The sequence below is a fragment of the Sturnira hondurensis genome, unplaced genomic scaffold (genome assembly GCF_014824575.4).
Source record: "Sturnira hondurensis isolate 20B ecotype Veracruz unplaced genomic scaffold, ASM1482457v3 Scaffold0017338, whole genome shotgun sequence".
Taxonomy (NCBI): Eukaryota; Metazoa; Chordata; class Mammalia; order Chiroptera; family Phyllostomidae; genus Sturnira; species Sturnira hondurensis.
In genome coordinates, this window is record NW_028089969.1 from 999969 (window position 1) to 1016037 (window position 16069).

Below are 16069 nucleotides of genomic sequence, written 5' to 3' on the forward strand. Positions count from 1 at the left end.
TTTCTACCCTCCCGACCGGCAGATAGCTAGACAGGTTCCTCAGGACCTCACGCCGAGGGACTGGAAGGACCCCTTCTGCTAGGTCACACTGCGCCTGCGTCGCGCGAGGCTGTAGGGGTTCGAGGTCTCACACACTAACAGAACCCTGCGAGTTTTGGTTTTCTCACCTCGTTCCTGCCAGGCCAGGGTTTACCTCCTTCTTCCCAGTTCAGTGCGACCATGTTTGTTCCCTGCGGAGAATCGGTCTTCAACCTCGAGGGATTCACCCTCCTGATGGTGAGTTCCCGCTTTTGTGAACTCTCCACAGTCCGACTTAGGGCTGCTGCCTCTCGAACGGCGCCTAGTGTGCCCCCACCCCGACTCCGGGTGTTTCACTCGGCCCTGGTTGAAGGAGAGTACTCGTTTCAGGTTTTCAGCCTGCGCTGAAATGAAGGGAGGTTGTCCCTGGAGGCAGCAGTCCAAATAGAACCTTTGTTGGCGATATCACCAAACTCTGCCTCTAAGTCTGCAGTTTGTAGCGTTTGTTGACTACCCAACGTAATGTGTTTGATATTGTAGGTGACGTTTTACGTACTTTTGCGGGTCATTCACTTTACATTTTATCCTGGAAAATCGTTTTCCAACTACTTTAAGAGTCGTACTTAAACGAGGAAGTCATTGTCATTCGCCAAAAAAAAAACCCCTCCTGTTAGGGTAGTAAGAGCAGTTTTTGCCAGTAGCTAAATAAATTGTCCATGTTCATTCATTGTTTCAATAAATACCCTGTTGTGTGAAAATAAAAGGATAAGAGTAGGTCCTTGTCCTCAATGAGTTTTACAGTCTAGTTGTAAACAAACCAATAAAAGCAGTAAATGCTAATAAGTTTTAAGAAGAGGTAGAAAGGCTTTAGTACTTATTGGAAGGGAGAGGGATACAAGGACCTGTTAGGAAAAACTTCATATGTGAAACCTTAAAAAAAAAAATCCCACCAAACTCATAGCTGCAAAGAACATGGAGGGGTGGGTGTCGCGAAGGTAGTCACAAGGTTCAAACCTTCAGTTATAAGTCAGTCCTTGATATGTAATGTACAGCATGGTAACAGTAGTTAACAGTATTACAGTATATATTTGAAAATTGCTAAGAAAGTACGTATTAAACGTTCTCATCACAAGGAAAAAAATTATAACTGGTGATGAATCTTAAAACTAAACATTTGGTAATCATTTCACAATATACGAGGTGGGGAAAAGTAGATTTACAGTTGTTAGTGCACTTTAACAGCTTTTTCTTACACTATTTATTATTTATTAATTATTGTATTATTTATTTGTATTACAACTGTGATCATACTTTTGCCCACCCCGTATGCATGTATCAATCATTATATTGTGTATCTAAAACTAATACAATGTTAAGTGTCAATTAAAAAAGTGGATTGAGTGCTGGCCTCTGAACCAAGGGGTTGTTGGTTCGATTCCCAGTCAGGGAATATGCCTCTTTTGGGAGCCAGGTATTGGTTGGGAGAGACAAGAGGCAACCACACATTGATGTTTCCCTCCCTCTCTTTCTCCCTCCCTTCCCCTCTCTCTAAAAATAAATAAAATATTTCTAAAGTGATAACAGAAAAAGACTTTCTGGCAATTTTCATCATAATGAATGCAAGAAATATCAATGAATGCTAAATTAGTATGTGATAATGCTCTGAGGAAGGAAATTTTACATAATTTCAAAGTAACTCCCTGAAAAATATTAATCACAAAAGGAATGAGTGTCTTTCCAAGAGATAACTGGCAGAAAAAAGAAAGGAAATCTTTATAGAGAAAGTAATGTCAAAAAGATTATTGGTGGTAACCTTGACAATTTACCAGTGGAGTGGTGAAGAGGGAAGTCATATTACAGTAGGTTGAATAAATGGGAGAAGATATGTATATATATATGTATATATATGTATGTATGTATTTCTGCATTAACTCACAAATTAATGAGAAGATAATATATACATATATATGTGTGTGTGTGTGTATTTCTGCATTAATTCCTGTCAATGTTTTAGTGGACAACTGTGGGGAATTTGGGCTGTGGAGGGACACCCTAAAAGTGAGGTAGTAGCTAGGGGCCTATGTGGGATCAAGACATCGTTATTTAGAAGGAAAGCTATTAGAGCATATGTATATGCTGATGGGAACAATTCAGTAGTGAAGAAAAGATGGTTGGTACAGGAAGAGTGAGGGTCTAACCAAAGTAGCAAAATCTTTGGGAAGAGGAGAGGGAATTATAAGAGATAACCAGAGGATTAATAGATGAAGCAATGAAAAGTGGGAGACCACTATGAAGAACCTAGAAAAATAAGACAAAGGCAAAAAAAAAAGAATCAATGAAAATTTGCCGTGTGTTAGATGTGGTTGGTAAAGAAAAGGGAAGAAGTTTCCTGGTTTAAGTAATTGTTTCAATAATTATTGCTCTTTTCTGAAATACAAAAAATGGGGACAAGTTTGGGCAAAAGTTTAATATTGTACATGTTGAATGTGAGTTACCTGTGATATAACTGTGGGGAGATGTCCATTAGGCTCTGAAGTTCAGATAAGTGTTCTGAGCTGTAGCAGTTGCACTATTTGCAGCCATGGGGATAAGTGTATGTGCTTGGTTTTAGTGTGAAAATGAACTCACTCCAACCTTCAGGCACTAACAAAGCAAACAGAAGAACTAAGGGCATTTTTATTCATACCTCACAGCCTTTACACTTGCTTTCCCACTTGCCTGAAATATTCTGTTCCTGGTCTTTGTGTGGCTCTCTTCCTGACCTCTTTCAGTGTATAGTTTCTTGTTACCTGAAGTAACAAGAAAAGGATTTTTTCCTTTACCGACTTATTTAAAATTGCAGCCAAACAAACATACACAAACTCACCATCACTGATTTTTGTCCATGGCACTTACCACTATATATTCTATATTTATTTTATTACAGGTAAACTTCTTTTTCACTACAATAGATGCTCTACCAGGGCAGGAACTTTTGTTGATTTGTTTTACTGCATTCCCAGTGCCTAGAGTAATGATTGACATAAAGTAGGTGTTCAGTAAATGTTAAATCAATAGTCTCAAAGGTGGTGGAGGCCCTCTGCTGACACCTCATGTGCAATTAATGAAAGGATATGTAGCTATGATACATCTGAGCCTAAACATTCAGTACTGGTGCTGTGATTGTCTTCTGTGTAAATGTCTAAAAGTGCTGTTAATAGGCCCTGGCTGGGTCACTTAATTGGTTAGAGTGTCCTCCCAATATGCTGGGGTTATGTGTTTGACCTTGATTAGGGCACACACAAGAACCAACCAAAGAATGCATAGAAAAGTGGAACAACAAAAATTGATGTTTCTTTCTCCCTCTCCTTCCCACCCTTCCTCCTCCTTCCCCCTCTCCTCCTCCTTTCCTCCCTCTCTCTAAAATGAACTTTAAAAATATTTTTAAAAAGTGTTGCTAACCTTGTTGCTTTAATAAATATTTTTAATGACTTCAGCCAGCAGTATCCGTTGGAAATGTTGGCCAGCTTGCGATAGATCTAATTATTTCTACACTGAATATGTCTAAAATTGGTTACTTCTATACCGATTGTCTTGTGCCAATGGTTGGAAACAATCCATATGCAACATCAGAAGAAAATTCAACAGAACTCAGTATAAATGCTGAAGGTATGTAAGACTGGCATATTTTATTCTACTACAAGATGGAATTGTTTTAAAATAAAAGTAGATTCTGTAAGACACTGTTTTGTTGTAAACATTTGCTAGTGATGACCTAGTCACATTATCCTAGTTCTCTTATATCCTGGTATTAGTTCTTAGCCTTTTCTAAATGGCATCTCCTATGAGAGATGTGACTGTACTTGTATTTTTGAATAGAAATTGAGATTCATATTTTTTAACCTGGATTTTTCTTTTCCCTTTTATTCTCAGTTTTATTTTCTGTTCTAACTGGCATGTGTAAGCACCAGTAAGACCAGGAAAGGAGAAAAGAGAATTCCACTGGGTTCAGTCTTGTGTATTTAGTATGTGCTACCTCATCTAACCCTCAGTCGTTTTCTCACATTATTAAAGAATACATAATAATATGATATCAATAAGGTGCAGAGAGCTTGAGTTGCCTAATCCTGCTAGTAGGTATAGGCCTTTCCCCTGCCACAGATCTCCATAATTTCTCATTGGACTATCAGACTGAATCAGGAAACATAGTTTATATTGCACTGACCAGTGTTTGTTTATAATGTGGTACTTCACTTAGTAACAGAAAAGCTATTGATCCTGAAGCACAGGAGCATCCAGTTACTTGGGTTGATGGGCAGCTTTTCTGTTGGCCTCTCAGTCCTCTTTTATCATTTTATGGTCAAAGTCAAGAGGTGATAGAGGACCATGAAAGACCATTGGTGGGTTGAAAACAAATGAAGCTTTTTTTTTTTTGTCTTATTAACCATCTCTTATTAACCATCTATGAGGATAGGCTTAGGAACCTCCAGAACATCTTTTAAACATTCCAACATCTGAATCATAGGGTGCCAGAAGGAGAAGGGGAAGAGAAAGGAACTGGAAACTTACTTGAAAAAATAATGGAGAACTTCCCCAATCTAGCAAAGGAAGTATACTTTCAGGAAATCCAGGAAGCTCAGAGAGTTGCAAAGAAGTTGGATCCAAAGAGGCACACACCAAGGCACATCATCATTAAGTTACCCAAGATTGAAGTTAAGGAGAGAATCTTAAAAGCAGCAAGAGAAAAGGAGAGAGTTACCTACATAGGAGTTCTCATAAGACTATCAGCTGATTTCTCAAAAGAAACCTTGCAGGCAAGAAGGGGCTGGAAAGTATTCGAAGTCGTGAAAGGCAAGGAGAGTCATCCAATACTACTCTATCCAGCAAGGCTATCATTTAGGCCCTGGCTGGTGTAGCTAAGTGGATTGAGCGTGGGCCTGTGAACCAAAAGGTCACTGGTTCGATTCCCAGTCAGGGCACATGCCTGGGTTGCAGGCCAGTTCCCAGCAGGGGACACTGGAGAGGCATTGATATTTCTCTCCCTCTCTCCTTCCCTTCTCCTCTAAAGATAAATTAATAAAAATTAAACAACTATCATTTAGAATGGAAAGGCAGATAAAGTGCTTCCCAGATAAGGTCAAGTTAAAGGAGTTATCATCACCAAGCCCTTATATGAAATGTTAAAGGGACTTATGTAAGAAAAAGATAAAAAATATGAACAGTATGGTGACAACAACCTCACAGTTATTAACAATTGACCTTTAAAAAAAACAACTAGAACTGGAACAGAATCACAGAAATGGAGATCCCATACAAGGTTATTAGGGGGGGAGTGGAATGGGGAGAGGTGGGGAAAAGGTACAGAGAATAGGTAGCATAAAAGGTAGGTAGAAAAGAGACAGGGGGAGGTTAAGAATAGTATAGGAAATGTAGAAGCCAAAGTACTTACATGTACAACCCATGGACTTGAACTGAAGCAGGGGAATGTGGGTTGGAAGGGGTGTGCAGGGCAGAGGATAATAAAGGGAAAATGGGACAATTGTAGTAGTAGCATAATCAATAAAATATATTTTAAAAAGAAATAATTTTAATATTGAGATTCCTGCAGGAATGATGGCTTTGTTAATACAAGATGGAATTTCAGTTATTTACTTTAACCCATTGGAGGTTGCCACTGATCTGAGAGTTACAAACTCTTTTCTTAAATATTGTTACATATATTGGGTGCATGGTTGTTTACATAACTAATATTAAGTCCTGATGTTCAAGCTAGTTATGACTTTGAGCCTTTGCACTGATATATGTAACAATATTTAAGAAAAAAGTTTGTATCAGGTCAGCCACAACCTCAGCAGGATTAAAGGATAAAGGACTATTATGTTAGAACTAGAATTTTTCTACTTCTAATGACAACAACAATCATTTATTATTATCTATGAGCTGAACACTGTACATTTACATGTGTTAACTTATTTAATTATCACACATACTCTATACGTAGTTTTATAGATGAGGAAACCATTGCACAGAGAAGTTAGGGTCACATGATTAATAATTGATGTAACTGAGCTTCTAATCAAGGAACTCTGGCCCCTGAGACCTGGCTCTTAAGCACCATACCACCCTGCTAATACACCTTCACACTAGTGCATTAGAGTGAAGGATCCACTGGTTTTCCACTGACACAAATTTGCAGCATGTCAATCGGATATAGTTTTTTAATCCACTTTATTTAAGATGAAGTATTTTGAAATAAATTATAGATATTATGACATTTCACCCTCAAATATGCATCTCTTCTCTTTTAAGAACATTTTTACATAGCTAAAATATCATCACATTTAAAAAATTAGCGATGGCAGTTTTTTAAATAACTTTCTATACCCTATCCATATTCAAATTGACCCAGTTTTACCCCCAAATGTTCTTTAAAGTTAGTTTTCCCAAACCTGGACCCAAAGTACATCTGATTGTTGTATCTTTGAAATCTTTTACTCAATAGTAGTCTTTCCTTTATGAAACAGATTTATTGAAGGAAAATTGGACCCACTGTCCTATAGAATAGGGGTCCCCAACCTACCTCCTCCTGATGCTGCTGGCATTACCACCTGAGCTCTGCCTCCTGTCTCCCACCTCACCCCACCCCCACACCACCTTAGTCCATGGAAAAATTGTCTTCCATGAAACCAGTTCCTGGTGTTGAAAGGTTGGGGACTGCTGCTGTAGAATGTCCCACCTACATTTGTCTTATTACTCCTCATGGTGTCATTTGCCTTGTTCCTCTAGTCTCTGTTTTCTGTTACTGGGGTTAGTTCTAAAGCTTGATTAGATAAAAGCTAAATAATTTTGGATAATACATTAAAGATGATGTTGCTTTCATATTGCATCAGAAGGAAAATGGGGAAAAAAGAAAACAGGATCTTAACAAAAAATAATTGGGTGATAAACTAATGGAGAACTTAAGTATTGCTATGTGGAAGGTAGCATAACTTACATCTTAAAGCTTAGCCTGCTCACTTTATACAGATATATCCTCTTCCCAGTAGTCTGTTGCATTGCACTATGTGTGTATGCCAGAGATGAATTAGAGGCCTGAATCCCTTTTTCCTAAATTTATGCCCTTTTCTCTAATTCCTAAATTTTCTGCTTTAGCTGCCTTTGCCCTGAACATACCTAATGGTTCCTAGACTTTTGCTGCAAGTCCCCAGTCACACCACACCCCACACTAGTCCAATGAGACAGTCCCCAAAAGACCTATAACAGAAGAAACATGATCTGCCAAAGGATTTGCCCAAGTCTAGGGTTGTTAATAATCCTTTTTATAGTAAGTAAAAGCTTACCTCTTAGCACAGTGACCTAATCATATGTCCTTAGAGACTCTATATTTTGTCTCTGGTTAATATCAGGGGTTTTAATTACTGGAGATGAAGTTAACATGAATATTTTAGTCATCAATAAAGTGGGTCCTTTGTAGATTCTGATGGAAGTTATGGGTCCTTTTCCCAGAAAAGCACACACATTGACTCAGAATTTTTTGTATGTTATATCAGGTCCTTCAAAAAATAAAAAAACACAAATGTACTTAAACTCCAGGGATTTATTATATGGCTAACATTTTCCTGCATTTTATTCTCTTAACCCCAGTGAGTGTTGCTGTCCTCTAGAGAAAAGGGAGAGTATCAGAAACTGAAAACATTCTTAAAAATTATTTTATTTGTGATAATACCAGAAATTTCTGGGGGAATACTTCCTTGATTTTATAATCAAAGTCAAAAGAAATAATTTTTGATATTTTCTTACAGTTAATTTTTCAGAAGTGAATGTGTTCTCTAAAGCCTACAAGTACCTTTTAAGGTATTTCTAAAATGCTTTACTTCAAGCAAATGATGTAGCACACATCTTCTATATTTTTATTAGAAGTGTTTAGACACAAAAGTTAAAATTCAGTTTTAATTTTTGTATTTTTTTTATTTTTCAGTTACAGTTTACATTCAATGTTATTTTCTAATACTTTCGGGTAAACAGCATAGTGGTTAATCATGTACTTTACAAAGTGGTTCCCCCAGTATTTCCAGGACCTACTTGGCACTATACATAGTTACTATAACATTACTGACTATATTCCCTATGCTGTTTACATCCCTGGGACTGTTTTGTGACTACCAATTTGTAGTTCTTAATCTCTTCACTTTTTTCACCTAGCCCCCCCAACCCTCTCCCCTCTGGCAACCATCAGTCTGTTCTCTTTACATATGAGTCTGTTTCTATTTTGTTTATTTTGCTCTTTAGAGTCTATAAATAGACTTTTAGAGTCTATTTATAACTGAAATCATATAGTATTTATCTTTCTCTATCTGACTTACTTCACTTAGCATAATCTGTAGGTTCATCCATGTTGTCTCAAATGGTAAGATTTCATTCATTTTTATGACCAAGTAATATTCCATTGTATATATGTACCACAGCATTTTTTATCCATTAGTCTACTGATGGACACTTTGGTTGCTAATAATTTTATTTCTATAGCTCCTTCATTTTAACTATTGTATGATTTCATTTTCTTTGCAGTATATTCATTGCCTTCAAAGAAGCTAGTGGCTCTTCAGTTAAGATCCATTTTTATTAAGGTTAGTATGTTATATTTGCTTTTTAAAATTTATTGAAGTTAAATATAATGAGACAATATGAAGTATCATTAAGAATTTGGAATTAAAAGTCATTTATGATCTTCTTACTGTATGTACAGTTTAGAGAGATCTGGATAGTGGAAAAAAAACTCGTAAAATTTCAGAGGTACTACCATCATTTAATGATTATATAGAAAGGAACTGAGACATGTACCTTGAGTATTTACAGTCTCAATTCAGGTAGCATTGGAGAAAACATTTAAGCATGTGAATATTATGGGTTTATTTCATTTGTTTGACATTTTCAACCAGTGACATCTACATAGAAATGGTGTATATATCAAAATATATTCTGCATCCAGCTGCCACCACTGTAGTCCAAACACTTTCATCTCTTAAGCCCCTGATTCTACCTTTGTACCACCCCTTCCCCACAAACACTTGATAGTCTATTTGCAAATAGCACCATCAGTGATCCTTTAAACCTAAATTAAATGACATCATTTCTCCCTTCAAAAAATCCATTAGTGGCTTCCCATCTTACTCAAAATGAATTCACAGCCCTCACCATGGCCTATCAGGTCCTGCACTGATACAGTAACCACTGGCCACATGTAGCTATTTAAATTTTGACTCATTTGTTAAAAGTAAATAAAATTAAAGAACTTCCAGCCAAGATGGAGGAGTAACTAGACACACTGTGCCTCCTTGAACAACCAAAATAAGAACAAAGTAACAACCAAAGGGGACTGCTGCTGTAGAATGTCCCATCTACATTTGTCTTATTACTCCTCATGGTGTCATTTGCCTTGTTCCTCTAGTCTCTGAAACAAAGTAACAACCAAAACTGAAAAAAATTGAACTGTATAGAAGTCTGACAACCAAAGAGTTAAAATAGACACACTCATCCAGACCAGTAGGCAGGGCAGAGTCAGATGGCCAAGTAGAGAGGAGTCACGGCACAGGAAGCTGTGACACTGGGTGCACAAGGCAGCACCGAGCAGACCCTGGGCACCCAGGTGGCAGCTGGCAGACCCCGGGCATGGGGTGACAATGGGAAGACCCAGTGAGGCAGGGATTGAGAAGCAAGGCGCAATGCGCACGGTGGCTGGCTGACCGGGTATCAGTCCCACATTTGTGCGCAGATAACTGCGAAGTGAGACAGATTGTGCAACCCAGGGTCCTAATGCTGGGAAATAAAGCCTCAAAACACTGATTGAAAACACTTGTGGGGATTGAGGTACAGGGAGAGACTCCCACCCTCGCAGGAAAGTTGGTTGGAGAAGCCCACAGGGACCTAGAACACACACAAGCCCACCCACACGGGAATTAGCACCAGAAAGGCCCAGTTTGCTTGGGGGAAGCAGTGGAAGGAACTGAGGTGCAATAGAGAGTGGCGCAAAGCGCCATTTTTCCCCTCTCAGATCCCGCCCCCATATACAGTGTCTCAACCCAGCAACTGAGTTGCCCCGCCCTGGTGAACACCTGAGGCTCTGCCCCTCATATGTAATAGGTACAAACAGACCAAAACATTATGGCTCAAGCAGAAAAACAAATCAAAGCCCCAGAGCTAATACTTCTGAGTGACCAAGAGATAGCCAGCCTATCACATGCACAGTTCAAAACAGTGGTGATCAGGATGCTCACAGAACTGGTTGATTTTAGTCACAAATTAGATGATCAAATAAAGGCTAAACTAAGGGAAACGAAGGGAAATGCACAGGAAACCAATAGTGGTGGGAAGGAAACTGGGACTCAAATCAATGGGGTGGACCAGAAGGAAGAAAGAAACAACCAAACAGAAAAGAATGAAGAAACAAGAATTCAAAAAAATGAGGAGAGGCAAAGGAATCTCCAGGATGTCTTTAAATGTTCCAACGTCTGAATTATAAGGGTACCAGAAGAGGAAGAGCAACAAGTGGAAAAGTTACTTGAACAAATAATAAAGGAGAACTTCCCTAGTCTGGCAAAGGAAATAGACTTCCAGGAAGTCCAGGAAGCTCAGAGAGTCCCAAAGAAGTTGGACCCAAAGAGGAATACACCAAGGCACATCATAATTACATTAGCCAAGATAAAAATGAAGGAGAGAATCCTAGAAGCAGCAAGAGATAAGGGGACAGTCGCCCACAAAGGAGTTCTTATCAGACTGTCAGCTGATTTCTCAAAAGAGACCTTACAGGAAAGAAGGGGCTGGAAAGAAGTATTCCAAGTCATGAAATCCAAAGACCTACAGCCAAGATTGCTCTATCCAGCAAAGCTTTCATTTAGAATGGAAGGGCAGGTAAAGTGCTTCTCAGATAAGGTCAAGTTGAAGGAGTTCATTATCACCAAGCCCTTATTTTATGAAATGTTAAAGGGACTTATCTAAGAAAAAGAAGATTAAAAAACATGGTATAGTAAAATGGCAGCAAATTCACAATTATGAACAACCACACCTAAAATAAAAGCAAACTAAGGAAACAACTAGAACAGGAACAGAAGTACAGATATGGAGATCACATGGAGGGTTAGCAAGAGGGGAGTGGGAGGAGGGTGGGGGGAAGGTACAGAGAATAAGTAGTGTAGATGGCAGGCAGAAAATAGGGAGGGCAAGAATAGGATGGTAAATGTAAAAGCTAAAGAGCTTAAGACACATGGACATGAACTAAAGGGGAGTGTGGGGGAGAGAGGGTGTGCAAGGTGGAGGTGAATGAAGGGGGGGAATGGGACAACTGTAATAACATAATAAAATATATTTTTGAAAGAAAGTAAGTAAAATTAAAAATTCAGTTTCTCTATCATTCTAGCCACATTTCAAGTTCTCCCTAGCCACATGTGGCAAGCACTTGACATAAATATCATTTCTGTTATTGCAGAGTTCTGATGGACAGCTGCAGTATCTAACCTAACCTCTAGCCATTCCTCTGTGCTTATTTCCTATTTCCCCCTTTTGCTCACCCTGCTTCAGTCACAGGAGCCTTACTGTGTTATTCAAACAGATTAAGCTCCCTGCTGTCTCAAGTCTTTACGCCAGTTTTTTTGCCTGGAATACTTTCCCCCTTGATACCTAAATGGCTCATATCCTTTAGTCTTTGCTTGAATGTTACCTCATCAGAAAGGCCTATCACCCTTTTCTATCATCTTACCTCATGCGAGTTTACAACTCATCATTGCCTGGTGTGTCATATATATGTTTATCATCTACATTTTTAAATTTTTTAAGATGAGACTTTTAAATCACTCTTTTATCATACTCCATTTCAAAAGTAATTTGATGCTCCTTATGAAAATTCAAATAATAAAAAGTACAAGTATGTATCTGAGATGGAACCAAAGTAAAGTTAGCTTGTAGAGTTACTACACATACAGGGCTTCCTAGTGGCCAAAGCAAAGAAGAGAATGCATTTATTTATAAAATTGACAGGCCCATGAGATAAACATATATCTATAGCTTAGAGGGAGGCATTGCTTTTCCTGGCATGGAGGCCAGAAATAAATTTTTTCTATAGCTACTCTTAGAGGGAGAATATGCCTGAGTTTATCACCTGAAGGAGAGCACATGTGTAATGTCCCTGATAGCCTTTTTACAACACAATTTATTTCCCTTTCTGTTTCCAGACCCCCAACATTTTTGCCACCAGTGTTGCCACACGTGAAATGGTTCTTGTAGTCATCTTTTAAAAACACATTTATGAGCACGTCCCTTCTTGAAATTTTTCAATAATTGTTCTAAGGATAAAGCTTATATTCTAAGTACTCAATAAATGAAGTAGTTTGAAGGTATTTAATGAAGCGTAAACACTTCTTATCCAGTAGCCCTGAAAATTGGCCTTTTATCTAATGTGGTAAATTTGGACCCTTCACAATGACGCTAATGATAAATTCCTTTCATTCTGTTGTAAAAAGGCCTGAGAATGTGTATTGTTGTTTATAATAATTTTCTTAAATACCTGTTGATTAATATAAAGCAAATTTTCAAAAGTACTTTTTATTGATTATGCTATTACAGTGGTCCCAGTGTTTCACCCTTTGCCCCCTCCCCCATACCCCTCTACTCCCTCTGGTGAGTCCCCTCTCATTTGTTCATGTCCATGGGTCATACATATAAGTTCTTTGACAACTCTGTTTCCTATACTTGCTCGTTACATCCCCCTGCCTATTCTGTAACTACCAATTTGTACTTCTTAAGCCCTTCACCTTTTCCCCCATTCCTCTAGACACCCCATTCCACTGGCCACCATCCCAATGTTCTCCATATCTGTGATTCTGTTTCAATTCTGTGTGTTTGCTTAGCTTGTTTTTTAGATTCAATTGTTGATAGATGTATTTATTGCCGCTTTTATTTCGTTTTCTTAAATCTTTTAATATCGTATAATAATGGTTTGGTGATGATGAACTCATTTACCTTTACTTTGTCTGGGAAACACTTTATCTGCTCTCTGATTCTAAATGATAGCTTTGCTGGATAGAGTAATCCAGGTTGTAGGTCCTTGTTTTTCATCGCTTTGAATACTTACCAGTTCCTTCTAGTCTGCAGTTGTTTTTTTTTTTTGAGAAGTCGGCTGACAGTCTTATGGGGACTCCCCTGTAGGTAACTAACTGCTTTTCTTTGCTACTTTTAAGATTGTCTCCTTCTCTTTAACCTTTGGCATTTTAATTATTGTGTGTCTTGGTGTGGTCCTTTTTACATCCATCTTTTCTGGAACTTTCTGTACTTCCTGGATATGTATGTCTTAACTTCCTTCACCAAATTAGGAAAGTTTCCTTTTTATTATATTTTTCAACTAAGTTTCCAATTTCTTGCTCTTTTTTTCCCTTTCTGGCATCCTTATGATGTGAGTATTGGAATGTTTGAAATTGTCCCAGGGGCTCCTCACACTGTCCTCGTATTTTTGGATTCTTTTTTCTTGGTGTGCTGATTGGATGTCCTTTATGTTCTAAATCATTGATTTGATTCTTGGCTTCATCCACTCAACTATTGACTCCCTGTAAGTTGTTCTTTATTCCAGTTCGTGTATTCTTCATTTCTACCTGGGTCCTTATTATACTGTTGAAGTGTATCCACTGAGTCCCTTGAGCATCCTTATAATCAGTGTGAATTTGAGCCGTATTTCTTTGTCTCATTTTGGCAGCCTCCCTGTGTTTGTTTCTGTGTATTAGGTAGAGCTGCTTTGACTCCATGTCTTAGTAGCGTGGCCTAATGTAGTAGGTGAACTGTAGGGTCCAGTGGCACAGCTTTCTGTGTACTCAAGGTGTGTATTCAAGGTGCTTCCTCTGTATGCCAAGTAATCCCTCCTCTTGTAGATGAGTCTTGATTGCTCTTGGCAAGTTAGCGAGAGGGATTTACCCAGTCCAGATAGCTGGTAGGACTGGCTGTGACCCCTGGCCATCAACCACCTCCCTCCGTGACTTTTGGAGGCAGTTGGGTTATGCTCCTTTGTGCTCTGTAACTGTCCACTGGGAGCACAGGCTCTGGGGTTTCCTCTTGTAATGCAGGCCAAGGTCAGGCTGGAACTGGGTTCTGTCAGTGGCCTCTAGGCATAAGTTCTGAAGTGATCTGCAGATGGCTGCTGCAAGTGGTGGGCCTGGGGCCACTCAGCGAGAGGAGGTATGGGGGCTGGGCTCAGCTATTGCTTGTTTGAGGGGATATAGGAAGTTCTGAAGACTGTGCCTAGCCCAGTCCTTCATATACAGAAGCTGTTGTAACCAGGGTAGGAGAGTTGTCTGGGTGGGCCATAGGTGGGATGGGGCAAACCCTTAGGTAATTATCAGAGCAGGACTTACCAGGTGAGCCAGGTTGATGGAGATTCAGATATGGTGTAGTGGCACTGTGGCTCTGTGGAGAGGAGGGTTCAACAAAGGTACACTGTCTGCTGTCTGCAGTTCTGTGTAGGAGAAAGCTGTCCCCCAGCTCCTGCCATGATGCCAGACACTTCAGTTACTCTCTATATGCCACTGGTGCCCTTCAAGCTGCTGATCCATTGCTGGAGCCCAGAGGGAATGAGTCTGAATAAGTCCACCTGTGGTATGAGGTTCTTTAAGAGGAGAGGTCTGAGAATCCTGCAATTTCTTCTGTTGATCAAACCCTTACTGCTTTTTATAGCCAGAAGTTATGGGGACTTATCATCCTGGCACCTGAACCCTGAGCTGTGAGTCTGGGATCCCTCCCTCTTGGCCGTATCCTCCATTTTATATCCACCACATGTGGTTTGGAACCACCAGTTTCAGTTCTCCGCCCCTCAGTTCCTCCATCCCTCCTGTTTGTGTGGATGAATGTGCTTTCTTTAATTCTTTAGTTGTTGGACTTCCATACAGATCAGTTTTCTGATGGTTCTGAGTGATGGTTGTCCTATATTTTAGTTGTAGTTTTGTTGTGGTTGTGAGAAGGTGCGAGCCCCATTTACCTACACCTCCATCTTGACGGAAGTCAGAAGTACTTTCTGTTTATTATCTACTTCTAATAGGAAGTAAGTTCCCTGAGAGAAGTGATGATGTGTCATTCACTGATATCCCCAGGATCTAAAGTAGTGCTTTGCATATAGAGAAGCTCTCAATAAATTTTGAATGCATTAGCTACCATGTGTTTAGGAGGTCGGAAATTTATCACTTTTCCAGAGTTGCTCCCCCATTCCCAATCCTAGTTATTGTATCATTATATGAATGGACTCTTGTGTGTATGTACTTATTGATGTCTAGTTTTTTATTTTATTTTATTTATTTATCTTTAGAGGGGAAGAGAAGGAGAGAAATATCAGTGCATGGTTTCCTCTCGTGCATCCCCTGCCAGGAACTGGCCTGCAACCCAGGCATGTGCCCTGACTGGGAATCGAACCACGATCATATGGTTCGCAGGCCCGTGCTCAATCCACTGAGCTACACCAGCCAGGGCTATGTCTAGTTTTCTTTACTCAGCATTGTATTCGTGGGGCTTATGTATGTTGTTTCAGTCAGAGGAGGTTTGTTCTTCTATGTAGGATGCTGCTGTGTAAATAAATTATAATTTATTCATTGTAGTGTTAATGGAGCATTTGATATTTTCCAGTTTCAAGCTATCATGAATGTTGTTATGATTATATTTTTTAAGATTTTATTTATTTTTCTCAAGAGAGGGAAAGGGAGGGAGAAAGGGAGAGAAACATCAGTGTATGGTTGTCTCTCGCTTGCCCCCTACTGTGGACCTGGCCTGCAATCCAGACATGTGCCTCAATTGGGAATTGAATCAGTGAACCTTTGGTTCTCAGGCTGAGAACCAATCTACTCAGTAGAGTTCTCAATCTACTGAGCCACACCAGCCAGGGTGTGTTGTGATTATTTTAATATTTAGATTAGAATCACTCTTTACTTCGTTTAGTTAATAATGTCATCTTGCAGTAAGAGTTGCTAATGCTTTTACATTTGTCACGTGGCTTTTTGGTTCACTTTTTAGTTCACACTAATATCAGTGTAAGTTCAAGAATTAAGATATA

General features: G+C 39.2%; 1 protein-coding gene across 2 annotated transcripts in view; it reads left to right on the forward strand.

Moving 5' to 3' along the window:
* Nucleotides 1-76: 76 nt before the first annotated feature.
* The window catches only part of PSMG2 (proteasome assembly chaperone 2), a 28165-nt gene continuing 12172 nt past the window's right edge, over nucleotides 77-16069 (forward strand). For both annotated transcript variants that reach the window (XM_037067621.1, XM_037067622.1), the window contains exons 1-3: nucleotides 77-276; nucleotides 3495-3666; nucleotides 8566-8624. In XM_037067621.1, the coding sequence (XP_036923516.1) occupies nucleotides 220-276; nucleotides 3495-3666; nucleotides 8566-8624 (288 nt within the window). In that variant the 5' untranslated portion in view covers nucleotides 77-219. The remainder of the gene's footprint in view (nucleotides 277-3494; nucleotides 3667-8565; nucleotides 8625-16069) is intronic.